Source organism: Ammospiza nelsoni, chromosome 7 (assembly GCF_027579445.1).
Source record: "Ammospiza nelsoni isolate bAmmNel1 chromosome 7, bAmmNel1.pri, whole genome shotgun sequence".
NCBI classification, from domain to species: Eukaryota; Metazoa; Chordata; class Aves; order Passeriformes; family Passerellidae; genus Ammospiza; species Ammospiza nelsoni.
Window position 1 is genome coordinate 25,540,529 of NC_080639.1, and position 27,911 is coordinate 25,568,439.

General features: G+C 42.7%; 2 protein-coding genes across 6 annotated transcripts in view; both read right to left on the minus strand.

Annotated features, from left to right (window-relative positions):
• Window positions 1-214: 214 nt before the first annotated feature.
• On the minus strand, window positions 215-3,488 carry RPL37A (ribosomal protein L37a). The gene is made up of 4 exons (XM_059476185.1): window positions 3,343-3,488; window positions 2,295-2,423; window positions 1,006-1,088; window positions 215-376 (listed from the first exon to the last, which is right to left on the minus strand). Exons 1-4 carry the CDS (start codon window positions 3,343-3,345, stop codon window positions 313-315), a joined length of 279 nt encoding a protein of 92 aa, XP_059332168.1. The 5' UTR covers window positions 3,346-3,488; the 3' UTR covers window positions 215-312.
• A 3,669-nt stretch (window positions 3,489-7,157) lies between these two features.
• The window catches only part of SMARCAL1 (SWI/SNF related, matrix associated, actin dependent regulator of chromatin, subfamily a like 1), a 35,548-nt gene continuing 14,794 nt past the window's right edge, over window positions 7,158-27,911 (minus strand). For 3 of the 5 annotated variants that reach the window (XM_059475785.1, XM_059475787.1, XM_059475786.1), the window contains exons 9-17: window positions 27,081-27,146; window positions 19,294-19,434; window positions 13,878-14,096; window positions 13,023-13,093; window positions 10,789-10,891; window positions 9,941-10,123; window positions 9,358-9,458; window positions 7,849-7,945; window positions 7,158-7,474 (exon numbers count right to left, since the gene is read on the minus strand). In XM_059475785.1, the coding sequence (XP_059331768.1) occupies window positions 7,277-7,474; window positions 7,849-7,945; window positions 9,358-9,458; window positions 9,941-10,123; window positions 10,789-10,891; window positions 13,023-13,093; window positions 13,878-14,096; window positions 19,294-19,434; window positions 27,081-27,146 (1,179 nt within the window). In that variant the 3' untranslated portion in view covers window positions 7,158-7,276. Of the gene's footprint in view, window positions 7,475-7,848; window positions 7,946-9,357; window positions 9,490-9,940; window positions 10,124-10,788; window positions 10,892-13,022; window positions 13,094-13,877; window positions 14,097-19,293; window positions 19,435-27,080; window positions 27,147-27,911 lie in introns of those variants that run through there. The other 2 variants (XR_009418775.1, XM_059475788.1) reach the window with 2 other exon arrangements.

Genomic DNA, 27,911 nt, shown 5'->3' on the forward strand with positions numbered 1-27,911 from the left:
TGGTAATAAATTAAACTGATTTCCCAGGTTGGTCTGTTTTGCACATGACAGTAGCTGGTGAGGCATCTCTCCCTGCCCTTATCTCACCCCACAGACCTTTCATTCTGTTTTCTCTCCCTTGCTCAGTAGAGGAAGGCAATGACGGGGCAGCTTTGGTGGGCAGCTGGCACTCACCATACATAACAGACAGGACTTTTTGCAGAAAAGACAAAAATTATTCCACTCCATCATCATCATCCTTTTATTGATAAAAGGATAGCTCTTGACAGTGGAGGAAAAAGGACGTTTCACAAGGAGAACAGGAAGTAGCTTCTACTGGTCTTTCAGTTCCTTCAGTCTTCTGATGGCAGATTTGACTGTCACTGCAGAGGTGGTACTGGAGGGAGAAGCAGAGTCATTTGCATGTGGCAGAACAACTGTGCTGGTGTTGTTTATTTTTGAGAAAGCACTTATCATTTCCAACTGTTATAATCTGACTGCGCTGTCAAACAGGGTCTAACTCCACTTTGATTTTAATTTTTCCTCACAACACAGCGTAGGCCTGGCTCCACAAAGCACATGGAACTTCAGAGGCTGCATCCCAACCCCAATCTCCCAGTCATGCACTGACCACGAGCACCAGTGTGTGGGCTCAGGTCCCTCACAACTGCTACACGCATGTGGGGCAGGAGTGTCTTCTACAGGATTGTGGGGGAAGGAGCAAACAAGGGGAGCAAGCAACTGCACCCTCACAATAAAGGGTATTATAACTCAATTTTTTTGCTTTTACAACAAAAGGAAAACATGAAAATAACTTATCTTGGAATAAATCTGGCTTTGCCTATTGCAAAGAATAGCAATCAAATTTTAACAAAACAGGCAACTTCCCCCATTACTATCTCAAGACAGATCCACTTAACGATTAGTAGATCAAAATTAAAAAAAAAAAAAAAAAGAAGTCAAAAGCTGTATTATGCCACAGCTATGTGAGAATAAATACTGATTAGAGCTCCTTCATTTCCTTACTTGTAAGTCCAGGCACCACCAGCAACTGTCTTCATGCAGGACCCGCAGTGCCAGATACCCACAGCCTTCCTCTTCATCTTGGTCTGGAACAGAATTACAAAGAAAAAAAATAAAGTCACTCTCCATCAGCTGAAAAAGCCGAACAAGAAACTTCAGGCAAGGCCTTCACAGCACTCCTACAAGCCAAGTTTAGACAAGAAAGGGACAGACAATCCTTTTACTCAAATTCTGCAGACACTTCTGAAACACTTGCATTCAGATATGAACTGGGTCATTTCTGAAGGCATCATCAAAACTTTAGCTTATTGTGAAGGAGAAAAATAGTAAGGAGCTACCTTGGTTATAACAACTGATATTCTCTCTGGTTTGGTGCTCATGTAACCCCACTGTTCCCAGGACTCCCTGGGCAAGCCCAGCTTGCTCAACCAGACCCACTTCCAACAGCATCTGAGTGAGTGGTGAGTACAGAACTCCCTCCCCAGGCAGGAATCCCTCACCCTGCAGAGGTGACAACAGGCTTGCCCACACCTATGCCTGATTTAGGCCGCTCTGCAAACTATGAACATTCTCACTTCATATATGAAAAGCAGTAAGTTAAAAACAAACAAAAACCCAACAACAAATCAAAGCAAGTAAAAACCCCATGACGAAAATATTTTTACATTTCCAGACAATTTAAAGATTCCTACTCTACAAACAGCAATAAAAATATCTGTGCAAAGCATAAGGTGATGGACCTTTCAAACTGTCAAAAACTAGATCTAACAGAAAATTTTAATTATGTACACATGCAGGTAAGATCACTTTCTATCAGAAATTCTTCCCCATCCAGAGTTATACAGCACACAAAAGTAAGCAACTGCCATCAGAAGTTTAAAGTAGAAAAAGCAAGCTCTGTTCCTCTGCCAGGTAAGCTGTAGAAAGTTACCAAAGGGGAAAAACGTCCAAGTTAAACCTTAACTATCAAGATAACAACTGTGATGCTTCAATTCTGTCAGGTTTCTTTTATTAATTATGTAAAACATGTAATATGGCAACATTGCTCACTCTTTTGCATCATGAAATGTAATAATGTTTGTTTTCATTTAACTACTACTAAACATTCATGTGAAATGTCTACTCTCTTTTTCAAGGACTCTGACAGCAGCTTAAAGCTCACTACACACTAGTCCCCGTCTTGCAACCAGGCATGTTTCTCTTCAGTACAAAAATTACTGTTGATGCACCTTTCTGGCATCAACAACAATGCGATTTTTAAAGACATTTTTTGGGGGAAGGAGCTCTCTCACCTTGCCACAGAAGGAGCAGGTATACTTGGCATGCTGGCTGATTTCAATCTTCTTCACCATTTTCCTAAGGGATGCACCGTAACGGGTCCCATATTTACCCACGATCCCGACCTTCTTGGTGCGCTTGGCCTGTGGGGAGGCAAACCAGAATGAGCTCCAGCCCTACAGAGACAGCTTTCTCCTCGCTGCTCCCCTCTCCCAGCATGGCAACTGAGTGCTGAGCACCTACAGCCGGGCTGCAGCCTGGGAAAACTGAGTATGCACAGGGTGCGGCTGGAAGGGCCACCTGGTCCAGCCTGCCTGCTCAAGCAGATCGGCCCGGAGCACACGGCACAGGAGGGCACCCAGACTGTTCCCGAGTATCTCACTGAGGGACACTCCACACCCTCTCTGCGCAGCCTCTCAGTGCTCGGTCACTGCACAGCGAACTTCATCCCCGTGCTCAGGTGGGACTTGCAGTGCATCGGTGTCTGCCCGTTTGTCCTACGGCTTGGCACCACCAGAAGAGCCAGGCTCCTGCCTCTTGACAGAAGAGATAATATCCGTACGCTATTTTAACTATCTAATTATATACATTTATATAATGAAATCCCCTCTCAATCGCCTCTTCTGAGGCTGAACAGGCCCAACTCCCCCAGCCTGTGCTCATGAGAGCCGTTCCAGTCCTCCAATCCTCCTCGCTGCCCTCCCCTGGAGCACTGGCGATGAAACGCCACCGGGCTGGTGCTGCCGCAGCCCCGCAGCTCCTGCCGGGCACCCGGGGCCGCCCACACCGAGCAGAGCTCCGTCCGTCCCGGGCCAGCCGGCGGTGACACGGAGCGCTGCAGCCCCGCTGTGCCCGCGCCCCGGCTGCCATTCCCCTCACCCAGGCCGCCTCCCTCCGGCCGCCCGACCCGAGCGAACCGCTGTCACAACGCAGCGCGGAGCCGGCTCGGGGACGCGGCGCATCCCCAGCCCCGAGCTGCCCCGGACGCGCCCCGCCGGCTCAGCGCGGCGGTCCCGGCGCGGATGGAGGCGGATGGAGGCGGACGGGCCCGGGCTCACTCACCATCTTTAGCCGGGGCCGACGCGGAGAGGGAGCGGCAGTGCGCAGGCGCGGGCGGGCCGGCGCGGACGGAAGTGACGCGGAGAGAGCGGATTCAGCCGGACAGAGCACGACCCGCAGGACGGACAGGCAGACTGGCAGACAGCCGAGCGCGGGCTCAGCGCTGCCGCTCAGAGACCGTGTGGGGGCTCCCTCACTGCGACACTGCCGTGTGCTCTGTCAGGGCCCTGCTCGAGCAGGGAGGCTCGAGCGGATGAGCAGCGCGGTCCCTTCAGCCTGACCCATCCTGTGGAACCCGTGTGAGACCCAGGCGGTGCAGGGGCGCCAGCACCGCCGGAGCTCACATTCCTGGGTTTCCAGCGAGGGAAGTCGCAGCAGAAAAGGAAACTGGGCAGTTCCATTCACTCAGCTCGTTTTTAAAGAGGATGAGCAGCAAGTCAATACAGGGACAGAAAACGTGCCCAGAACTGCAGAAAAAGTAAATATAAAAATCAACGAGAATGAATGCTTATAATAAAACATATCAACCCTAAACCATGAGGTTTCAAGAGTTTTGTCATCAGGTCAGGTCTTAACCTGATTTCCTAATTTCCTCGGGGTTAGCCAGTGCTGAAACCACCAGCCCTGAAAGCCCTCGTGTGCCACTTCAGAGGTGATTCCCAGTCCCAAAACACACAGGGAAAAATACAGCAGTGCCACGGAGCTGCAATGCTTGTAAGGGGATTAGCAACTTATTAGCCTCCATTAAGAAATGTAATCCAGTTAGCCTGAGAGCTTTTCCATGCGCAGAGGAAGCTCCCGTCCGTCCCCTCCTGCCAGAAGAGGGCCGGAGCTTCCCAGTCCCCAGGTAATTGCTGCAGGTAATTTTCCTCCATACCCACCCTGCCTGCCTCAAGCAAGGACAGCACTCTTGCAGTCTGTTTAGCTAAGAGGGAATCAAGGAATCGAATGTACCCAGCCACTGTGTTACTTTCCCTGGCTGGGGTCTGTACTTTTAAGAGATGCTCATGGACAAATGTCACATCCCTTCTTGGCTCTTGCTCTGAGGGTTTGAACACTGACGTTTTTAATGCCCTCTGTCATGCCAGGCTCTTCATTCCCTGCTCATCCCTGCAAGCTCTTGTGGGAGCTGGTGGGCCAGAGCAATGTTTGAGATGAGGGCTCAGCAAGGCTTTAGGCAATGGTATTTATATCTCCCTCAGTTGAATCAAAATTTCATTTGCTATATCCTACGAATAAATCTGCCCTTTTCAGATCCTCGTCACAATGATGACTCACAGGATACAGCTTTGATACCAACATATTAGAAAACAGAAAAAAGTAATTTCCTTTGGCTGCCTAGTGACTATATGGTTAAAAAATATAAATTGTCAGCCAACACATCCAGAGAATCTACTGCTCTGTATGTACAGAGTTCAGGTTTGCTGTGACAGTGCAGCACACGGCCATATCCATCATCTACCAGTGTCACAAAGAGCTCTGGCAACAACCAAACCCAGCCACCCTGGGTGACAGCACATTCCCAGTGCCAAAGGAAACACACATTTATTTCCAAGGGACTGAGAAGATGAAGGACACAGGCCAGCACAGCCATGTCTTGATAGTCCACCTCCTTGAACTTTTCAGGTCACGAAGCTAGCCAGCCTGAACACTTAGTTGGAACTGCTCCAGTTTATTGATGTATTTTAACCTGTTGTTGCTGTTTTAGCATCCTCCTTGAAAACACACCTTTCTCCAACACGGGTGGGAGCACTGATGCAGGTGTACAAGCAGGCAACCAGCCACAGCAAGATGCTCCAAGATCCAGTGAGATGAGTCCTTCCCTTTCCTCTGCTGGTTTTAGATGATGCCAAAAAGATACAGCTCTACCATCTTCAGCTGGCAGGTGCAGGAGGCCCAGGAGTGCTCCATGTTCCCGAGCCTGCTGTGGGTCCCATCCTGCACACTGCCTTGCAGAATTCTTCAGCAAGCCTTGGAGATCCTGTCTGAGCCTGCTGCCAGCTGCCCAGCCACCTCCTCACCAGATAAATGATTGACTAATGGTGCCATTGGAGTAAGGCCTGCAGTCCTTCCAGTCCCTTGAAGTAATCACTAACAGCACTTTCCTGAAAGCTTCTTCTCCCCTTTTTCATGTAGCAAGGATAAAAAGTGGATCTCAGGTGTATCTGAAAAACCTCTGTATCTGGGCAGCAAACCAGCTGAGATTTTATATGTCCTAACAAATGGAAGGTTCACCTGGCATTTCTCTAAAAGGGATTTATCAACATACAAACAAGATGAATCAAGTTAATAAGAAGCAGAATTCTCCAAGGATACTTTCAGTGTATCTTAGGAAAGTACTGTTTTGAAACAGCTGCAGCTTTACAAAGAAGAGAACTACTCCCATAGGAGACAACAATATGGGTACATAAATAAGGCCTTTTGCATTTTTGTTTTTCAGTCAGCAGACAGCAACATTTCTCACCCCTTACTCAGAACAACCCACTTTGCAAGTAGAAAGATCACTCATCCTACAGAAAGATTAAATACTATGTGTTCAAGATGACAGACATTATAAAATGTCAAAAAGTGTGTCTTCATCACCTGGGCAGCTGTTGAAGTAAGAGCAGTGATGGTTAACTCAGCCTCAAACCCAGAGATAAAGCATTTCCTCCAGCCACAACACCCCTTGCCACTGCTCACACCCCAAAGCACCATCTGCAGGCACGTATGAAATGCAGCACAACTGTACATGCAGCCTGTGGGGCATTTCCATGACCTCACCAGCTGAAAATGGAACAATCAAACCCTTCAATGCAGGAAAGAATACCTAATGTTACCAGGTTGATCTGACAGCACAAACATTTTTCTCCTCTGCCTTGCAAGAGGTATTTTTGTCAGTGTCTGGTACCTGCACAGAGCCAAGCACATCACCTCCACAGCACGTTAGCTACTGGCCTCCAGGAGATAAATGTAAGCCTTCAGTTTGCCACCTTTTGTACAGATTACAGTGTAAAACACAGCCAACTGGGAGATGGAATGCTAAAATAGAGAAAGTACCCGAAGTTTGGTACACAACCTAGAACAATTTTTTTTAATTTAAACAGTTCAGTCCAGAACCAGTTTCTTACAAAACAAGAGCAAAAGTCTGCCTGTGTCCCCTTCTCATCATTCACCTGTAGAAATCAGTCAAGTCTTGAAGAAAACACCCACCCACCCACCCCAGTCAGGGTTAACCCCTGGCAGTCAGCACAAGCTTCCCCCTCTGCTGATAGAAGCAGCACATGCCATGGAGCAGATCCTAATATTCAGCCAGAGATGAGTGTGCCGAGGCAGACATGTGCCTAAAACAGGTAATGCACACTTAGTGGCAAACAGCTACATTACTTAGCTCAAGGTGGTAACTTCCTCTTTTCCCTCCTCTTCCCCACCTCCACAAAACATCAAGATCTGTTTGGATCTTTTTTCCTCAAGGCCAAATGGAATACCCAAGAGCCAGTCTGTGAGTGATTCAAGTAATGGCCCAATTTGCCAGTGAACAAACTCCTAGAAATAAATACTTTTGGAAATGGAAAACATTGTTAAAAGCACTCTGCAGCTGTTGATGAGTTGGTTTTCTCAAGAGTTCTGCCTTGGGGACAGACAACCATTATCTGCCTTTTAAACAAAACAACTGTGGAAACTGACATGCTGAAACACAGCAGAATGATACTTGCCCGTGTCCATTCAGTCATCAGCAAAACCAGGACTGCAAACTCTGCAGGCTGCCAGGTGTGTGCTGCACACCTGTCACAGTGTCAGACTGCCTTCTCATCCTTTGAGATGAAACATGCCAGAGATACAGAACATTTCAAGTCTTTTATTTTCAAAAATTCAAAAAATAATATATGATTGCTTTTGGTTTTTCTTTTTTAATAAAAAAAATAATCTCTAAGCTGCTATTTTTAGCTGTCACCATTTACACTTCCTCAATACGCCGCTTTTTTTTGGGACTCACTGAACATGCCTCTGCTTCTCTGTCTTGCAGGGCAGTGCCAGAGTCAAACTCACAGCCAGCATCAGCTGCCTCCAAAAACAAAACATCATCAGCATCATCTCTGCTCTCAGAGAAGGTCTTCTGGAAAAGGTCAAAGATTGTCTTCTGCTTTGGATCTGTCTGAGGAAACAGAACAGAACAGGATCTGCATCCACACTGTCATGTAAAACACAGTGAGCAAAATCAGAGGACACTCCCCTTACACAGTGCACATGTGTGTACACATCATACCTCACATGATACACACCCACATGTTTCTCATATATTACAAACTCTAAGACATATCTATGACATGCATGCTAACAGGTTTCCTTGCAAGTAGCAGGCTTGGAACTTCTGTGGCAAGGCATGGATCCTGGGAGGAGCTGAACAATCTGGTCTGTGGCATTAAAGGCAGAACAGGTGTAAGGTCACCTGAGCCAATCTAGATGTACACAAGCCAAAGCCCATCCAGCCTCTCCCAGGGACCACCAATATTCTTTCAGGTCAATTACCTTAGGACAGTAATTAGTTGACTCAGCTGTTTCAGAGAAATTGGTTTCTGAAAGACCAGCTTCACCCAGCACTTTGATCTTCTCCTGAATCATTGGCCTAGGAGTGATAAACAGATATTAATGAAAGGAAAAAAAAAAATCAAGGACACTGCTTCATTTACTATGTAGATTAAAAAAGGATACAACTGGGAATAAAGATGGCTTTTCTACTAAACTTTGTTGCTTCCTTAACCTGTCCTGGTCTTGGTTATAATCACTGTATGCTGTCTTAAGATATCAATTAAATTAAATTAGTAACAATTAGAGGATTTTGGGCTATAGACCTTTGGAGAACACATACGTCCAATAGAGAAACTAGTTGACTGAGGCAACACCAATGATGAATTTCAAGGATAACTCCCAATGTACAGCAGGAGAAGAATCCATCACTGGCCCAAGAGGCTGAGAGGTCCCAGCCATACCTGCACACTGGACACTGAAAGATGCCAAGGCCACAGCACAATTAGTGCATTTACCAAATAGCCTTGCCCTCTTGTTCTTTTTCTTGTCTTTAAAAAGATGCCACTGTCCTTTAGACAGCCATATTTCTTCCCCATTAAGCACTAATGACTGCACAGACAGCATTTCACAAATAAAGGCAGAATTACTGTCATTAACTTTCCATGAAATTTGGGTGATGCATCAGTTTCCAGATCCTTGCATTGTAGGGTTATAATTACTTGCCATCATGATAGTCTGGGAACTGCACAAGTTCACTTAGTTCATTCATTCCTTTAAACAAGGTAATAAAGATGTAATTTTGGATTTAAATGAAGCAGCTGTGGATAATTTCTTCTCATCATTTGCAGGTCAGCTTCCTTGCAGCACTAAAGATTCCTCAGATCCTGCCCACCCCCAGATGTCAGATTCCCCAGCCCTAAGGACTAATGTCTACTGCTAACTCTCACTGAAGCCAAAAAGCCTCAAACCACAACTACCCAGAGGTGGGTCAATAGCTTTTACATCTATTTGAAGGGCTCACTGAAGAGCAAGAGGAAGGCAACAGTGCAGTCCTCCTCCACAGCTCCTTGTCCAAGCACACAGCAGCCAGACTGCTCCTCATAACTGATCTACAATACACTGAGAACCATCTCCAGTGTCTGCTGACTTCATTTCAGTCACAGCACTTTACAGGACCCTCTCTAGCACAGGAATGTTCTGGACTGGTACCTAAGACAATTCCTCCTCCTTACACAGAGACTGTGAAGGTTTTAGATCTATCAGCTCTCCCAAAATTTCTCTTGAGAACCCTTTCTTTGTCAGGTAACTACTTTTATTCCTCCTGCTTGTCAGCCACTCAGTCATGTCCACTGCAGGCAGGCCATGCCACCAGCTTGCAGCAGCCCTGGCACACATTGATCCTCCCCTCACAAGCCGTGGAAATCAGTACTAGCATTACCCCTCACACCACATCTGTAACAGACAGTGGAAACATGTCAGGAGAACCAAAGTGTCTTTCTCACTTCTTACCATAAGTAGTCATCTGCTGTGCCTTTAGCCACCAGGTAGTGAACATTAACAGAGCTGGTCTGTCCAATTCGGTGTGCCCGATCTTCTGCTTGGATCAAAATCTTAACGTAAAAACATGACAAAAAGTGAAAACTGCAACATTTGAGAAACAGCGTAAGCTCAAAGAACAGAGGATCTCACTACTTCTGCTTAGCAACTCTTTCTTATCTGGATCCCCTTAAGACCTGTATTCTCAAACAGAGTAAGCCAAGAAGTAATCTGGTCCACCAGGTTCCCAAAAGGCACTGAACAGTTTTCCAAAGTTGAGGGTCAGTACTGATGATGAACCCTTTCAGGAGCAAACCCTTAAGAGCTTTGTTAAATAAAGACAGAAGCATGTTTCCCTTTTGTGCTATCTTCCCCTGCCAGCAAGCTGTGTAAACCAGCCTCACAGGTTCCAGCCCAGACACCTGTGGTTGCAGAGCCAGCAGACATCAGAAAGAGACAAACGCTAGAGAAAGTTGCCTGCCCATTATATCTCTTAATCAGCAACATTTCTCCTCTCCAGGGAACATCCAACCCCTGTCCCCTCCAGGACACTCACCCCTGGGTTCCAGAAGAGCTCTGCAAACACCACCAGATCTGCAGCAGACAATGTGAGGCCCATGTTTGCAGCAGTGAGGGAAAGGACAGCCACAGCCTGCTTCTCTGAGAGCTGGAACTTCTGGCACAGAGTCTGACGCTCAGCTGAGGATGTGGAGCCGTCGATGCGAATGTGCTCAACATGCTGTGAAAGGGCAGAAGATGCTGTTTAGAGATCTGCTGTCCCCTTTCTTGCATACCCCTTCCATGTTTTAGTGGATCCCATGTCCAGTGCTGCCACTGAGCAAAGTCACCAGTGCCACTGTGGGTTATAGTCTGGAATGTTATCTTAAATCATTCTTCACACTGCCCCAGCGTGATCCAGCATGCTTTAGGAGCATCAAAGGAAATCTCACATGGAAAGTTAGACAAACAAGAGAAGTCAAGAGAAATGACTGGCAGGTCTATCAACTCTCCCTACAGTATCTTACTTCAAAAATGTAAGAGTACCACAGAGGTAAAGGCAGGCAGAGATGGTGGGCTTGGGTAGCCTTGTTCTCCCTCTGAGGAAAGCCTGGAGAACAACGGCCACACAGGGTAACACAAGAATTCACAAGCTCCAAGGCAGACAGTGGAATTAAAGAACACTAAATACATAAAAGCCATTCAGCTAATACAAAATGCATGCTGTGAGGCATTCACCCTGACAACTCAGCTCCCTCGGTGAAGGGCACACTCAGAAGCACAGCAAGTAGAAATCATCTCTGTCACTAACTGTCCTGAACTATCTGACCAGCCATAAATCCATGGGGCTGTTCAACAGCTTTGAAGCTGGAACAGTGATAAAGTTAAGACAAATCAGCCACTTACTTTCTTCTTCAGCTCTGCAGCTACTGCATCCAGCATTATCTTGTGATGAGCAAACACCAGGAATTTATTCTTCCCACTTTCCAGTAACTCCAGGATGTACTCTCTACATGAAAAAGGAAAAACACCAAAACACTATAAAATTATGTGCTGAGAGAATACAGACTTTGCTCACAACAAATTTTGGCTACTGCCCATCTATACACAAACACTAGGAAAGAGGCTAGCATAAAAAGCTGCAGTAAAGTGCAAGCAGAAAGTCAAGTCTTCTGTAGATTAAAATATAGAAAGGAAAATTCCCTCAGTTTTTCTTCACCACAGGCAGACATCTGCCTACATTATACTTGAGTGTCAAAGAGAATCAGTTTATTATATCCTACTTGGAAGATGATATCCCAGGCCAATCGACTGAAGATAATCTATACTTAATTACAATCTCACTCACCCATCTGTATTTCTAACTTCTGCACAACCACAATACACTAAAGTAATCTGTACGCAGTTTCACTTCCTGGGTTTACTTGGGATTGTTTTTATATCAGAAAAAAACACCTCTAAACACACTGATCAGAAAAAAATACCTTTTCTTGCAAGGGTTCCCACTGACAATTTACTCCAGCTTAAATATCTAAATTTGTCAGCTATTTCTAGGAGTTATCCACATGCATATAGGCTAATGGCCAACGAGAGGCAACAAGGCTCCTTTTAAGTGACTTAAATGAAAACATCTAGCTTTTCCCATGGACTAGCAGCACAGCTACAGAACCCATTTCTGTGTAGTAACTTGTATTACAATCAGGTTAACTCAAGCCTGAGGAAAACCTATAAGCCCATACAGATGATGTAATTTTTTCTTTGGAACAGCAAAGTTGTTGAGAAGATCAGGAATACCAAGACCTTTGCTAAGTCAACACATCTAGGTCAGCTGCAACTGTCACAAAAGACCAAGAAGGATTTCCAGCACTGTATTAAGAGGGCAGACAACTTTGCAAGGTTCATAATATTCAGATCCCCATTACATGACAGTATTATTTTAACAAAGAAATCTGGGAGAGAAGTGGAACTACTGTATTTTAAAACAAATATCAAAGCAAACATTCAGAGTAGTAGGCAGATGCCAATCAACACATCAGTTATTTTATTTTGTATCTCATTCCCACATTCTATTTAACAAGTGGTAAGTCATTTCAGTGGAAGCAATGGAAGATAAGTCATTAAGGCTAAGACATGGGAAGTGCTGATGATCATAGGACAGTATCATTAGTTAGATGCAGCTTGTAGTAACTGATATTTTAAATGCTACTAAACCTTAGGAAAAAATTGACTACTTCCTCCTAGAGAGTCAAATAAAAGCACTTCATGGTTTTATATTCAGTTCACACTTGTAACTATAATAAAAACATTAAAGTCTTGTAACTGTTCACTAACAAAAGGAAGAAACTCTTTTACAGAAATGAATGCTGGGACTATGAAGTGTAGTTCTGTGCCAAACAAGCAAGTTTTGCAGCAAGGTCTGTGACTGTGAAATCACACAGTGCACATCAGTTGGTCCTTACATTCAGAGAGCTGTGGAAAGTAAATAATTTTCATATTATTACCATATTACTTATTATAAAGTTATGCTATGACCTAAAGCAACTCCTCTGCAGTCCCAGCAAAAAGGCTAAGGATGAAAGAGCGCAGAAAGAAATTACTTCGAGGGAAGAGAGAGTTAAAAGCACACCTGTGGTACAAAAATTTTACTACTGAGGTCCTTCTTGAGCCCTGTGGAAGAGCCAAGAACCTCAGTAGGAGCTGTGAGATTCCTAAAGCACACTACAAGTAAAGCTAAGCCCATCTCATAAGCTTTTTGGGTCAGGATTCCTGCTGCAGCAGAACTGCAGCATTTGTTTTCTCAAATTCTGTTGATGCTTTTAGTTTCATTATTTCCCTGCTCCTTAAATTGAAAAAGGGTCCAGACCAGGGAATTTGATCCAAGTCCCAAAAACAAAGCCATTTTAAATGGTTCAAATGACAGTTTAGATTTGTATCTGGAATGAAATCAGAAGACTTATTCAGCCAAAGAACCCTAAGAGAAGAAAATGTTTAGTACATTGTAATTACAATCAAGTCTTTCTAGGCTGACTTGAGGCTATACTTCATGTCCCTGCACTGTTATCTCTCAGGCACTGTCTCCCTGTTCTCAGCAGAAAAGCACATTTTACTGGGCAAGAATGAGGCAGTGACACGGAGCTTACACGACTGAGCGGATTTTGGCTTCTGCTGTTCTGCTGAAGTAGACAAGAAGAGCTTCCTTCTCCTGTTGTTTCTGTAGAAGGAAGAGATAAACAAATCTGAGTCTCAAAAATGCCTCTTCTCCTTCTTGCTTACAAATCTGCTATTTCTGCTGCTGCCAACAAACACTTTGCTAGGAAAAAAAATCAGCCTAAAAAAGCACAACAATAGAGGCCTGGGAGGGAAGTCTCCTACTAGCCATTAGGTACAGCAGATACTCACACAGCCCTGACACCTCCCTCCCCACTTCCCACTGAACTCCTACCAGCTGGATGACAAGTGTATCACAAATGTAGCTGTAGTTGAGAAAGCGTGTCCCAACTAAAATGGCAAGGAAAAACCCCCAAGTTCTTACAGAACTGTATTAGCAGCCTAGGAGCCTACAACACGAATTTTCCACCCATACATGGAAAACAAACAAGAAAAGCAAAAATAGATCCTTTGCATTTTTGGCCACTGCTGTGTTCACAACACAAATAAGTCTACTTTTGTAGGCTGAATGAGATTACAATGCTAAACAGGAGAGTAAGTAGAGAGGCAGGAGATATAAAAGACAATTTAAAATTACTAGCAAGAGAGAAAAAAAGAGAGGAAATAGTATTTCACACAAAGGGACAAAGTTGACCACTTAGATCAAAAGCAAATCAAGCTGAGCTAGTTTTGATTGTGCTGTACACTCATTTAAAACTGTGCCTTCACAATAAAGGTGTGGCTCTGACCTTTGGAACTCAGGGTACTGCTTTTTCATTAAAAAGTTTTTTAAAATAGAAGTACCTGAAATAGCAATGGCTCATCGTGCAAATAAGTTTCTGACTTACACTTTCATATCCTTTGGCCATCTTCTTTGCTTCAGCTGCCAAGGCAGCTTTGGTCTTTGCACTAATGCCTTCAGGAGCCACCACAACCATTTTGCGTTGCTTTGCTGGAAGCTGGGAAAGCACATCTGACTTCAGACGTCGGATCATGATGGACTCCTCCAGCAAAATTTTCAGTTCAGTTAAGTTGGATGACCCAGAGTAGTCCCAACCCCATGGCATCTGGGAAAGATCAAAGCAGTTATCAGTCAAACCTGTAAGAGACTGCTCTGCACACAATCCAAAAGCAGAATAAATTTCCAGGGAATCTGGACAAGGCAAGAACTTGATGGTCAGAAGGAGATTTGACAAAAATTGCAATAAGGTAGAAGCGTACAAACGAATCTATTCAACATGAAAAGGTTCCTTACAAGCTTCCCTTCTTCCTATCTACAGGAGCCCAGGGAGGAGCAGGGAAGCAGACTATGCAGAAAGGTGGCAGGAATCCTTTCTCCAGCCCTGTGTCCTGATACTCACTCTCACACAGCAAGGTGTTGCTGCTCTCTACTTGCAGCTTTGAGCAGGCCAAAAGAATTCACTGCAGTTCTGTGCAGGAACATTTACCTCAGCTTTAAGCAGAGAGACACAGGAAAATATTCTCTACCAGCACGAGGACAAACATCCTTAACCCAGATGCCTTCACAGAGTTGTTACACTTGTCTGACATGCTAGGTCAGAACTGCCTGTTCTCCACTGTGACCTGACTCCTGCTCTGCTTCCTGGCAAACTCTATTTCTGCCATTACTGTGTTTGGCTCAGACTCAAGCAAACCAGAAATAAACTGTGGCCCAAAAGACATTACTCCAAACATTGTCTCTTCAAAGCATCATCACTTCAAAGCTCTTCTGAACAAGCCATTCATTTACTCCTCCTTGAAGCACTCCGCTCTGAAGCTGGTCTATCCTCCAAGATCCTGTGTGCTGGCAATATACACCTGTTCACTTAATCTCAGCTCATCACTTCTCCTACCTGCAACCCCACAGCCTATCTTTTGTTCTCTGAGAAAGAAAAACAGTGGCATCAAAATTGGTACATTCCCCAAAAGAAGCATCTTTCAAACAAGTGTCTTTCAGAGAAGAGACCAATACAGTTTTAATGCGGAAGCAAGGAAAAAAAAGAGAAACCTTTCTGCTACAATTTCACAAATAGGCATAGGGAATTCAGCTACAGGAATACCAAAGACCAAGGTGGGGAGAGAGGTGACATCTTTCTCATAGCTCTAGTCCTAAATAATATTGGCAATGTCCAAAAATACAACCTCTGGTCTTGGAATAACAATCCAAAGTAAGCCGTACATATACCTTCCTGAAATGCATATAATGGATATGGGAAGAGTATCAGCACCTCAATCAGCTACATTAATTGATAAAATATACTTAACATTAAATATCTATATTGATTTTGTCTTCTCCAAGAGAAAACTGCTACAACACATAAATAAATGGAAGAGAAAGATTCACTGCATCCTCCATCCTCTCCTAGAATGCATGAGACAAAAAATAAATCATACTAGCCATAAGGTTAGTCATGCCACTTACTACTGACTGTATTAAGGGGTGGTGCTTGGATGAACAGGGATGAGAACATGCTGTGGGACAGGAAGAGGAGGAATGAAAGAGTTTATAGGCAAGTAAGACCTCTCTGGTATCCAAAAGTGAATGTTCTTACTTTAGGTTGAGATAAAACAATCTGCAATCCTATTGCCATATTGTACTGATGTGAACCATTAACTGACTTCAGATTCTGGTACTTAATGGCCATCATTAAACTCATCTGACTTAATCTATTCCTACAAATTATGGCACCATCTGATTAGCTACAGTTGGTTCATTAAAGCAGGAAACAATTCAAACCCTTAATACATAGCCAGTTTGAATTCTACAGAATTAAAACTTTGGCTCTGACAACCCAGTGGTATAGGGCTAGAGTTAATAAACCCACCTGGATCTCAGCCAGCCCCTCAAGAAACCAACATGGGTATCACTGCTCTGCTTCCCTGAAACCAAGAGTGCACCACAGACGCATCTCTCAGGTGCATGGAAAGCTAGCTCAAGTCTCCCTGGGTTTGTTAGCTTTAGGTATTCTGCATGAAAACTGACATTGCTGAGCCAGTCTTTATGCTCCCTTTCTGCATTTCTCAAGCTCCATGGCCCAGCAGAGCAGATGGACAGAACCAAGAAGGACCCCCTGGCGCTGTGCCCAGCCTCCAAAGCCCCACTGCCCACACTGCTCAGTGCACTGGAAGGTGAGTAGGAAGGACCAACATGATTAGGCTGCTCAGCAAGGCCTGCTGTGGGGCCTGGATATCCCCTGGGCTACCTCTTTCCCCTTAAAAGCCCATGTTTTCCCACTTTCTACCTCCATAACAAGCAAGTATACATATGCTTTGTGTCCACATAGCCAAACTGATTTCAGAAGAGCAGCATGCTCATAAGGCAAAGCACAAGGCACACACAGAGCCAAGACACCATCTACTGTCATGTTAAAAAGCACACACAGGCAGAGTCCCCACAGCATGGTTAAGTTATATGTCGCTTATGGTGCTGGAACAATTTGCAAACAAGGAAATATTCTAGCTCTGTGCTGCACCTAGCTAGTTATAAAGAGATAATTGCTTTTGGAATTATTAAAATTTACTTTGGTATACTCTATTGTGGAAAAGAGAGAAAAAAGAGGGACATTTATTTTGCCAAAATACACATCTGGCTTTGATCCATAATACTCCAGAACACATGCTTCCAACTGTGATTTTCTTACCAAAGTGTTACAGCATCTTACATGAGTCAGTAAACTTATTACAGTGTTAGCAGAAGCTGCCAAACTCTTACAAATTCAGAGCATGTGCTCAGATAGAAATTACTTAATATTTGCCAACATCAGCCAATTTGAAAAATGAATTCACAGCATGTATTTTGGGAAACAGTCTTGGGACATCTTGTAAACAACGGGTGACATTTCACTTGCTGTATTTTTAAAAGTACAGATGCTGGGAGGTTGAATTAATACTTATAAACTTCTATAACTTTTGTAATCAGATCTGCCAGATATTTGCAATTTTCTGTCATAAAATCTTGAAACAGAAACTAGTCAGACTTTACTTTTAAATTGAATGGATCAGGTTTGCCAATTTTTCTTTAATCTTATAGTGCAATTGGATTTATTATTAATACCAAAACATTTTTACATAACACCCTTCATCCTTACACGTCTTCAAAAGCCTTGCAAAGCCTTTCTGTGCAATTATATCTCCACTCATAATGCTGCCAATTTTAGGACAGAAAGCACAATTTATTTGAGTATTGACAGCAGAAGTACCACAACAGTTCTTCAGAGAAGATGCAGCTCCTAACACAGTCTCATGTTAGAGCTACAGCACCAAATGTCAGGGATATTCCACAGTCATGAAGGAACCAACTACAATCACCTTTTAAATTTTTTCATTGTAAAGTAGATCTGTCGCAATCCATATTCAGAAGTTCCATATTTGTCTCTAATGCTATCTATATCTCTTCATTTCCAGCAGCCCCACTTCTCCAAACAACCAAATTCCTCCTAAGTTCATGCTATCATTTACTGACATTAACTGCAACAAAATGTCCCAGGTGAGCATGGAGAAGACCAACAGTGTTCAACTGTCTAGGAGAGGCAGGTCAAACACAGAAAGAAAATTGTACTAGAAATCCTGACGAGGTTTTGAAGGGAAGCTGATATAGACTGTGACCTCCATGCTGAGTTTCACTGAAGGTTGAGAAGTCATTTACACTGGACACACAATTATAACCTGGATCCTGTAAAACAATTTTATTTTCTTTCATCCAAGGTCCATCTGCCTCGTAATTGAAATGACAGCTACTTGTACAGAACTTTACCCTTAACAGGGCTTATCAAACTCCAAACCTGCTTAGACTCACATGCTGCGAATGAACTTTCCTTTTTACTGCAGAAAACCAAGATTAAAATGTATTTCTTCATTTTCCTCTAGGAACCATCCTGAAAGGAATGCTCAGGAAGGAATCTTTCAGTTTGAAAGATAATGAAGCTTACCAGAAGATGTGGCCTCTCCCTCCATATGATTCCTACTATGGATGGAGACCAGGACTGATGATCTGTGATTCTGCATGCTAATGACCTTTCTCTCATCAATGGCACCAGCACCTGACTACCAAAGCCAGTTAAGTGCTCCTCTCACTTGCACACTTGCACATACACAGAACAGCACTACACTGGCTATGAAAGCAAGTGGGAATTCAGATCTAGGAAAAAGGGGATTCAAGAATTTTATATGAGACTGCAGTAACAATCTTCTTGGTGGAAACTTGGTATATGTTAGCTACCCCAAACAGAAAAGAAAAACACAAAAGCCCTACAAATAGCTGTAACTATTTTTATGGCATACACTGATGATGTTCAGCTCTTCAGTAAATATTTTTGAACACTGAAATGGTCCTTTGGTGTTTCCAAGTACTTTGTTGAACATTATGAATTAGAGCTGTAGGGAGATTTGAGTCCCTCTTTTGTGTCTATGCAAGCAGCACAGAAGATCCTAGAGCCTCTGTCTACAAGCTGCAGCAGCAACAACTCTTCTCTTAGCAGTGTGTGTTCCAACACACACAACAGCCCTAGGGATGTAAAATCCACATACAGGTGAGTTACCCATACCTTGGCAGCAAGGCAGACATTTGCTATCATGGCTGCAAATGCTGGCTTCAAGCAAAACCAAATTCTTGCAGTGGTTGGACTCAGTAACTCCGTGGAAACAACTGCTGAGCAGCTGGCAGAGGAGTTATTTTCAAAATATGCTGAGGATTGCATTCATTTTCTAAATTAGAAGAGGGTGGAATACATAGATATAGTCTGTAAGCCTTCCATTTTTTACTTACCTGGAGGTATAAAATCCAAAACCCCAAGTAATGAAGTCCTTTATCAAACAGTGACTAAGACTAGGAACTAGGTTTTTTTGTTTTCTCTTTTTAATTTTTTTTAAAATCAATTAGCCTAAATCTGCAGCTGCTTAAAGGCCCCTTAGTTACTCTGCCCCTTTTAAAAACTTGGGGGGGGAAGATCTGATAAGAATAGGCTCTTTTCACCAGTTATGGCCACATTTGCTCGGGGATTTTTTTTTCCCCCATTTTTATTTCTGTGGCTTTCAAGGCAAGAAACACTACTGCCTTCACATCTCAGTAGTCTGCATCTTCACAGGCCCACCACTGCAGTACCTACACTTCCTCAGCTTACAAACTTTCAAAGTGTTACTTTGCAGAGAAACTTTCTCAAGAAAAGATGTAATACCGTGCAGAAAGAAGAAAGAAAAAGCCTCCACATTTTGCAACAGGCCAGTGCTGTGTGCAGAGTGCCACGTGGCCCTTTGCCAGGGCAGTACCTTCCTGGCGTCGCAGTAGCGCAGGCCGAAGGAGTGGAAGAGCGGGAAGAAGCCGGGCTGCACGGCGGCGATCTGCGTGTACAGCTCCGCGGGCCGCGACATGGCCGGCGTTCCCGAGAGCAGGATCACCCTCCTGGCAGCCTGGGAAAAACAAGCAGGGCATCGTTACCATGCAGCTTACAACTGCAGAACACAGGAAGTCACCACAGTCCTGAAAGAAAATCCCAGACCCCCCATTCAAGTACCCTAAATGGAAGAGTGCTTCACCTTCACCTATCGCTGCCTGAAGACATTCAAGACCAGTACTTCAAACTTCCAGGGACACACAGTTTCTTAACACCCATCCCCATGCTCTAAGAGAAGGGTACATCCATTTTCACCACAGTACTTTCTGAATCAGCATTTACCCACTAGACACATCTTATGGCTGGCTCAGCTTTTCATTTGGCATCAGCTAACCCAGGAAAATGACACACCCTCGCAGGTACGTCCCCACCTCCAAAATAAATTCTCTCATAATAAACCTGCCACAGCAAGCTACAAGCAGACTGTCTTTCTCACAAAAGCAGAAGAGATACAAAGAAGAAGGATTTTTTTCTTACTTCATTTTTTTTTTTTAATTATACAAGCAAGGAGAGAAAAATTATGTCAGAAGAAGATCTGACAGCCAATGGTGAGTACAGGCACATCTGGCTGGATGCTAGACCATGAGAGAATAAATACAAATCATGGAAGAAGATTGTAAAATGTGTTGTAGAGGAGACAGGAAGAAGACAGAAAGCCTCCATCTAAAGTAGGTGCTCCCAAGAAGAAGGGGCAAAAATTACACTTTAAAGTTTCCAAGATACACTTCTACCTTCATACCACCACTATTACCTAATTCTATTATAAGATAAAAGCTATGAATTTCTACTGCTGTAAATTCACATATTATAGTTAAATTACACGTGCCTTGCAATTTCCTACATGGTTTAATGCAGGTTCATTTAAATAACAAAGAGATTGTTGAGTGACATCTGTACCAACAGCTCATTCAGATTTAAATGAAAAAGAAAATTAAATTCTTTTATCATTTCACTGAGATCAACAAGTCATCCAGATCTATTCAGCTGTTTCATCCACTTACCAACCAAATCTGGTGGAAAAAGAGTTCCGGAAATTAATTCAAGACTCTATCAGCTATTTATATACAGGTTGTGATCAAGGTGGGACTTGCCTTCTCCAATAATCCCTACTAAAACAGATCAGAGGGAAATGTGATCACCACCAGGATCAGACAATTCCCATGAACATTTAAAAAAGCAGATTAGTTACTGAACTAAGCAAGAGGAGAGGTCAAACCTTTGAGCATGTCAGCAGGTGAGAGTTTGAACAAGACAGAGGTGCTGATGCTACTCAAAAGAGGAAGGAGTCACAGAGACCAGAAATACCATATCCCATGAGGAAACTGATCAAGCAGAAATTAGGTCCTTTTTTAAAATTAAGGTAACACTAGAGAGCAACTGAACAGAACCTAGACAATATCTGACACCTAGCAGAAACCTTTGAGGAAGAAACTGACACTACCCTGAGAAACCTGCTAAAAAGCAAGACAAGTAAGTCCCACAAGTGCAAGAAACCTCCAAATTAAATTTGTTCCTCCTGGACCAACAGAAGGTAACTGCCAGAAAAAGTGAAACATGAAGGCAAAGGAAAAAGGAAATACGGGATGACAGACATCTCATGTAAGGAAACTCTGGACCAAGCTAAAGCAAGAACACACTCAAAGCAGATGACGGACATAATAAATGCAACATAAACCCAACTGTGTTGAAAGGGTTTATGCCATTCTCAAGGCTCTTGCTTCTCAGAGGGTGTTCCCTGGGAGCTGCACAAGAAGAGGTTGGAACACTAATTCCCCAGTACTTAAAACAATTATTCAGGCTCCTTCCCCAGTCCCTAAATAGGTGTCAAAAGAGAGGATGATGAAGTTACAGGTTATTTGAATTCTAAACTTGTCCAGCTGCTGTTTTGCCGTGTGTAACTTATTTCTGAACAGAGAGGGTATGCACCCATTGCAAGCTCTTACCAAGAGCTGCGACATGTCTTCTAATGACCATGTAAAGCAAACTGAAAAGTAGAAAAATCAATAAAAACAACAACAACAAAACCAACCAACCAAACATACCCCCAAAGATACTAACTCTACAAGAGCTGTGAAGAACTTCAGAAATTAATTCCAGAATATTTCATGGAACATAGGTGGTCTAACTCATTATCCCAAAGGTCCCTTTCAGTTTTAAAACCTGTGACAGATGGAGCTCAAGAAAGAACAGAAGGAAAAGAAAAACCCTAGGACGACAAATTTCCAAGTGTTGAAGGCTGACTTAAATTCTGGATGAAAGAAATGGCTTTGATTCCCATTTCTTTTTCTAGTGGCAATTCATTTTGAATAGATGCCAATAAAGATTTGCTCCTGCAGAGAAGTCGCTACTGATCACTGCTTAATTCTTGTTTCCTGCTGAACCTTCTGTGCTGCCAAGAGTGAGCATGTAGCCTCTTTCTTCAAAGGTCTGTAACAATAATATGGAACAATGCCACAGAAAATAAGATTGCAGGGGCCAGAAAGGACTTTCTAGCAAAATCAGATCTTGTAATCAATTGATACATATTTCCACACAGATGAACTAACATTAGCTGCTCAGCTGCATTTAGGCATGAAGTTCACAGAGCTCGTGGAGACCTGGTCTCAAGTTCTCATTTACTAAGTAGCCTAAGACAAATGTGGCTTTGTAGCATTACAAAATACACCAGCAAGAATTAATTCCACAGCTGTAAAAACATTTACAAAAGTCATTTCTGAAAGTCAAAGAATAATTGATGAAATTATGGCACTTACTATAGAGGTCAAGACCCAGCAACCAACGATTGAAAGGGGAGTAGGCAGGCAGAGAGGTTATGTGACAGACAAATAATTGAACACACAAAGAGCCTCATTAGCATACAATGACTGTCTCTGTGTTAAATGGATTTCCCAGCAGGAGCTCTGCCATATGCTATCAGACTGACATACTTTTTTAAATAAGCGTGGCTGGTTCTGGCTGTACTCGTGTCCCCAGTTTTTGCTTACTGTGTCATTTTAAACTGCTTAGCTTAAGAATAGCTTATCCTGCAAAATGAAAAATCTGAGAAGGACCATAATAAAATAATCACCTAATGAAATAGAAGATGAGGTAAAGGAGAAGAGTAGCAGCTGCTTTCAGGAGTTTGTTTCTCTACTTGGGCAAGAGATCAGGCTCCGCATTTTTTAAGATTAAATTACTAAAAAAATATATAAATACTTTTCCCTATTGTTAATTGACATCTAGACAGACAATGTGTGTCAAACAGCAGTGATAAGCTATGACTGAAACAAATTAAACTGCCTTCCTATTCCAAGAAGAAAAAAAATTTGGAAGGTAAGAGCAGATCTGAAGATGAAGCCCTGAGGGCCCACAGCTTCTTCAGTTTCAAGATGAGGCTCCTTCTCTCAGCAGGTGACAATAAGGAAAAGCTTATTTATCTAATCCATACAGATTTGTAGCACCTAAAGACAGCTGCTGTTGATTTCCTACCAGGAATAGAAATTTTTGTATTCCCTTCTCACCTTCTACCTTCAGCATGGACCTGTTTCTCTCCACTGTTTTCAAGTTGCTCTATAGCAGCAAGCATAAATGGTTTAGATTCCAGCCACACAGTGTATTTGGACTCCCACAACAAAACCAAAGACCTTTAACCCTGCAAACATCAGGATGTGTAGCAGACTATTAACTGGAACAGCAGCTCAATGGGAACAATCAAATTAGTAATATTATCCATGTGTTGGAGAGCAGTGCTCATAGAGACCACAAAGAGTACAGGAACATTTAATGCCACGGGAATTTTTGATTAGACAGTACCTTTTATTTATCAGTTTCCAGTGCAGTTCTTCACTACTTATTGTAATGCTCCCAAAAAACACATCCATTTTCCATTGGGACCTTCCCTAGTTTCCATGCCTTGCACTATTCCATGCAATTACAGAAGAAAAAAGACCATGCAGCACCTCGGCCGGTCAAAATAAGTAGAATCCTTTCCACTCTGGTCCCCAAGAGATCCTACTACAGATCAGTGAAAAACTTTTGTTTTGTTTGTTTCTTCTCCATCCACATCCCTGAGGCTTTGCTGGTTTAAGGACATTGGTAGTATGTATACTGCCTCTCCTGTGTCTATGTTCTGAGCCAGTCTAATCTTAGAAGCAAAAACCAAAATGCTTACAAAAAGTGTAACACTATTGACACTTTCTGCCTCTGAGGGAAGCAGATCCAGGGCAGAGGTGAAGGGAAAAACCAGTATTGTCACTATGCCTAGGAGAACTTAGTCCCAAACAGGAGACTACAGAAAACAGCAAGATGACAAGCAGGTCCTATTACCAATTGACACAGCTTTGAGTTAGGGGGAAGGACATGCCAGGCCTAACGAGGCCTTTTGGTGACTCAACTACAGCCCAACAGTATGAAGCTATTCTCACTTTGATGTGCATGGAAACAAGACACAAAGATCACTTTGAACACAGCAACCTCTGGCCCCTGAGTATGTGAGAGCTGCTGCAGCTGGGGACAAATCTCAGGCAGCTGCTGGCACAGACCTGCTGGTGTGAAAGCCAGCTGACTTTGAAAGCAGCATTTCTGCAACATGACCAAACATCAAAGGACTGTTTTCTACTACAGCTTTCAATCCATCCTTCTCCATAATTCTGCAGGGATGCACACAGACTGTGCAAACTCTACCACCTCCTTTCACTGAGGCAGACAGAACATTCTCCCCCATGTACAAGCCTGCACACCCACAAGTTTGCACATGCACTGGAACATGAAGGGAATAAGATATATGGCCTAAACATCTTGCTGCTGCTATTTCACTCTATCTTACTGTTCCTCTCAAAGTTCTGTCCACTAACAGTAAATCTGGCATCACATGTCTATATATTCATTCTAAACTAATGACAACGTGGGGTGAGCCATGAGGCAGTGAGCACAGCCACTGCATACATTCATCCAGCCATTACAAAATTTCTTCCTTTGTCTCAAGCAAAACTTTTCTCAATCTCTGTCAGGGTAGCAGCCAAGTATGTCAGAAAAGATACTGAGTGGTGCACACACAAAATCTGCAGCTTTTGTTAATATTAAAAAGATGTCTAAAAATCCCCAATGGGCAAACTTAGGTGACATGTTTAATACATGGCTTTGGTTGACAATTCCATACCACACTTGCTCTGCAATATATACAAGAGAGCAGGAAAAGATGAATTATGACTGACTGGCTAAAAACACCATTTTGAAAACCTGTCAACATCAGACATAAAAACTAAAATAAGGCTTTAAATGCTGTAACAATGAGATAAAGATCTGAGAGGTGGAAATTCAATTTGGCTATCTAACAAGACAAATTAGAAACTAATATCCAAGGTATGTCATCTTTATTATCAATGTACCAATTTAATCCAATTATTGTGCAGTTCTGTATAAAACACTTGCAACAACTTATGTATTTCATTTATTACTCAACTGGAGAAGTCGAAAGTGCAAATTCTATCAAGATAGAAATTTTTTTCAGTTCCATCCATACTTAATTAATTTTTTTTATCTCCAAAACATTTTAACTTAGATCTGTCCAGTGTCATTATGGACTCATAAATCTTTGCAGCATGTAACGGCCAAGGATCACATTTCTTAAGTAGGTTTCTTGTTTTTGGTCCCTAGAAGTCCATTCAAGTTTTATGCTTTTAGACATTGAGATCCTCATAGGAAATACCAGCAACTATGGCAATTTTGGATAGTTTAAAGTGGTATTATGCTAACAGTTAGAAGTGGCAATGCTCAGAAGGTAAACAAACAAGGCATGCATTAGCTCCAGAGCCTCTGGTTACAGCACTGGCACAGCTGCACACTGTAACCTTAAGGCAGGGACTGGGGTACTAGAAGCAGTTTACCTCTCAAGGACTTGCTTATACAGTTACACCTTTTTCTGCTCTCTTCTAAGAGCCCTACTGCTGCTCAAACCTTTTTAACATAAAGAAGGCAAGAATAAGAATATTATCTTCAGCAGCATGTTTAGCCACACCTCTTATTCAGTAATTTCAAGGTATCATGTAAAAGAATGAAAATACTCTAATTTCTATCCCACTGGCTACTTACTATAGGTATCACATAGTATAGTTGTTAAATTCAGTATTTAAGTGATGAAAGCTTCTGATATTTTGGCAGTTCTTTCAAATACAAAAATACTGGTGTGATGTGTTTTGCCAGGAGTGACCACAGCATCACTCACTAGGAGCTGAAGACACACCTGCCAAAGGGGATAGTTTTAGAGCAAAATGCCTATGTTGGAAAGCAAGAAAAATGGCTATTATTGCAAGTACTTCAGAAATTTTAGTCAGCAATCAGGCAAACAGAATTTACCTGAACATCTAACACAAAACATCTGGTACTGCATGCTCATTGCAGGTGAGATAATGCACCATGGTTCATATGAATATGAAACTCTTAATGCTTTCAGAAGACTGAAATTCAGTTTCAGAAGCATCAGCTCTCAATTCTTTAAGACCAGTGATGTGACAGCATAAAACTGTAAATTCTCAGGAAGTGCATACAGGCAATTAACCTCTGCCTAACAGCTACCATCTTTCACTCTCATATCTTGCAGCCTGAAAATAATTTTGACAAGCTGATCCTTACAAAGCTTCAAGTAGCAAAGGATGAGGCTGGTTTTTGAGCATTTTGCTCAAAATGATGGCGAATTTGTTATTTTCCACGATTTTCAGTCATACACCCTAATTACTGTATTTCAAACTGCTCACAGAATTGGACCTCCCACTTAAGCTTCCAAGCATTAAAAGCCTGAAGTGATTTGAAAACTAAGAGAAGAGTCAGGCCTTTAAGGAGAACAACCAAGTTATTCAAGGACAACCATCTTCAGCAAGCCATTAAGAATCTTGCATATTAAAGGTGGTTGCAATAAAGCCATCACAGATCAGATCTTCCCTTTATACATACTGTTGGTTAATTGCTGAAGAGGAACTGCATCTACCTTCTTCCAAAGTACAGACTCTGCAGTGTCTAGAAACTACCCGTAACTTAAATCTGTATCTGTTAGAGGCCACAAGGGTGAGTTTGAGTCTGTGATCCCAGGACAACAGGCAAATTTTAGAATTTACATTTCTCCTGGTATCTTATAATTGACTTCTGCCTCCCTTCTGTGGGCCACTTGTCCCACTAACCTCACATTCTGCCATTTCCCAGTGATTCTGTACATGTAACCAGACACACAAATACATTGGAAGCCTGCAGTAACAGTCTAGAACCCTAAAACCAGGGAAGGGCCCTAGGCAATGCCAGTCTGACATGCAGCAGCAAGCTGTGTGCCAAGAAGTAACTGATAATGATTATTTTCATTTAACAAGCTATTTTGACACCACTATATTCTGTGTACTCTCCCTGAATACATCCAGTAAATTCTGACATTCCCTTCTCCCTGTCATGACAGAACCCATCAGTGGCAGTACCACAATTGTATCAAGCTTTTGAAGTTGTTTTGTTAGGTTTTACCATCTAATATTTGTATGGAACCAAGTGGTAAAGTCCAATTTCTGTTTTGGATCTACACTATTACCCAAATTTCCCCTAACACACAAAGAATTCAGCTGCTGTTTCCTAAACCTGGTAAGTGGAGCTACACTGCCCTGGGAGCCTGAGGTTAGCACTCAGAGCTTTGGCAGCCAGCAAACACACCTTGAGTAGAGGCATGGCAGCTTGGCAGCGTGCAGTTTTTGTGTTCTTCAGGAAATGAGATTCATCCTGAAACAAAACAAGCATGAAAGCAAAGTCAGTTCAGATCCATAGTCCAAATGGAGTCACAGAACAAATTCCCAGTATTCTCAGCTATCCAGCATTACAGGCCTTTCATTCAGGATATTTCAGGCATTGGAATAGTCACATCAAATTCTAAACAAAAAGACAGGATGCAGAGTAGCAGGCTTCCTGCACTCAAACCTGCAGCTGCAATCAAATGGAACAAAATCAAACCTTGCAGGCATGAATCATAAATGAACACCAAAAAAAAGTGAGCAGAGAGGGCTGGCAAGGGGAGGAGAAAGAGTAATATTATTTCCATAACTGATACTCATTTGCCCCTATGTATCTTTTAAATGCAGCAAACATAGGAGGCCTATACAGTTCCAGTTCCCTTAACAAGGGGTTAATGCAAATAAGGAAAAAAGAAATCTAATTAAGATCCAACTGTTCTGCTGATAGGGCTCACCAGGTGGGTAATAGTCTCCTACTTCAGACATCACCCTCAAATGGGCTTCACTTCTACTGCTATAGTAAGGCAGAATTTAAGGCGCAAAAAGCAGTTGGCACCCTCCAAGGGTATATTCTCATCTTTCCATGTGTGTGGAAACAAGCATGCAAAGACAATGTAACTGCTTAGCCTCTCAGGCACAGCCTTCTCCCTCACAAATAACAAATAAGCTACATTCATTTTCCCAGCTACCAAAAGAAGAGTGGAAGAAAAAGCAGGAAAGCTCAGCACTCAGTAGGACTACTCTCATCTGTAAAAAC

Bases quoted from the DNA above. Each gene is read 5' to 3' on its own strand.
- RPL37A (XM_059476185.1), bottom strand. The intron at 1,089-2,294 runs GTGAGAGAGCTC...ATTCTGTTCCAG, and splicing joins CCTGCTCCTTCTGTGGCAAG to ACCAAGATGAAGAGGAAGGC. The intron at 377-1,005 runs GTAAGGAAATGA...TTCTCCCTCCAG, and splicing joins GGTGGTGCCTGGACTTACAA to TACCACCTCTGCAGTGACAG.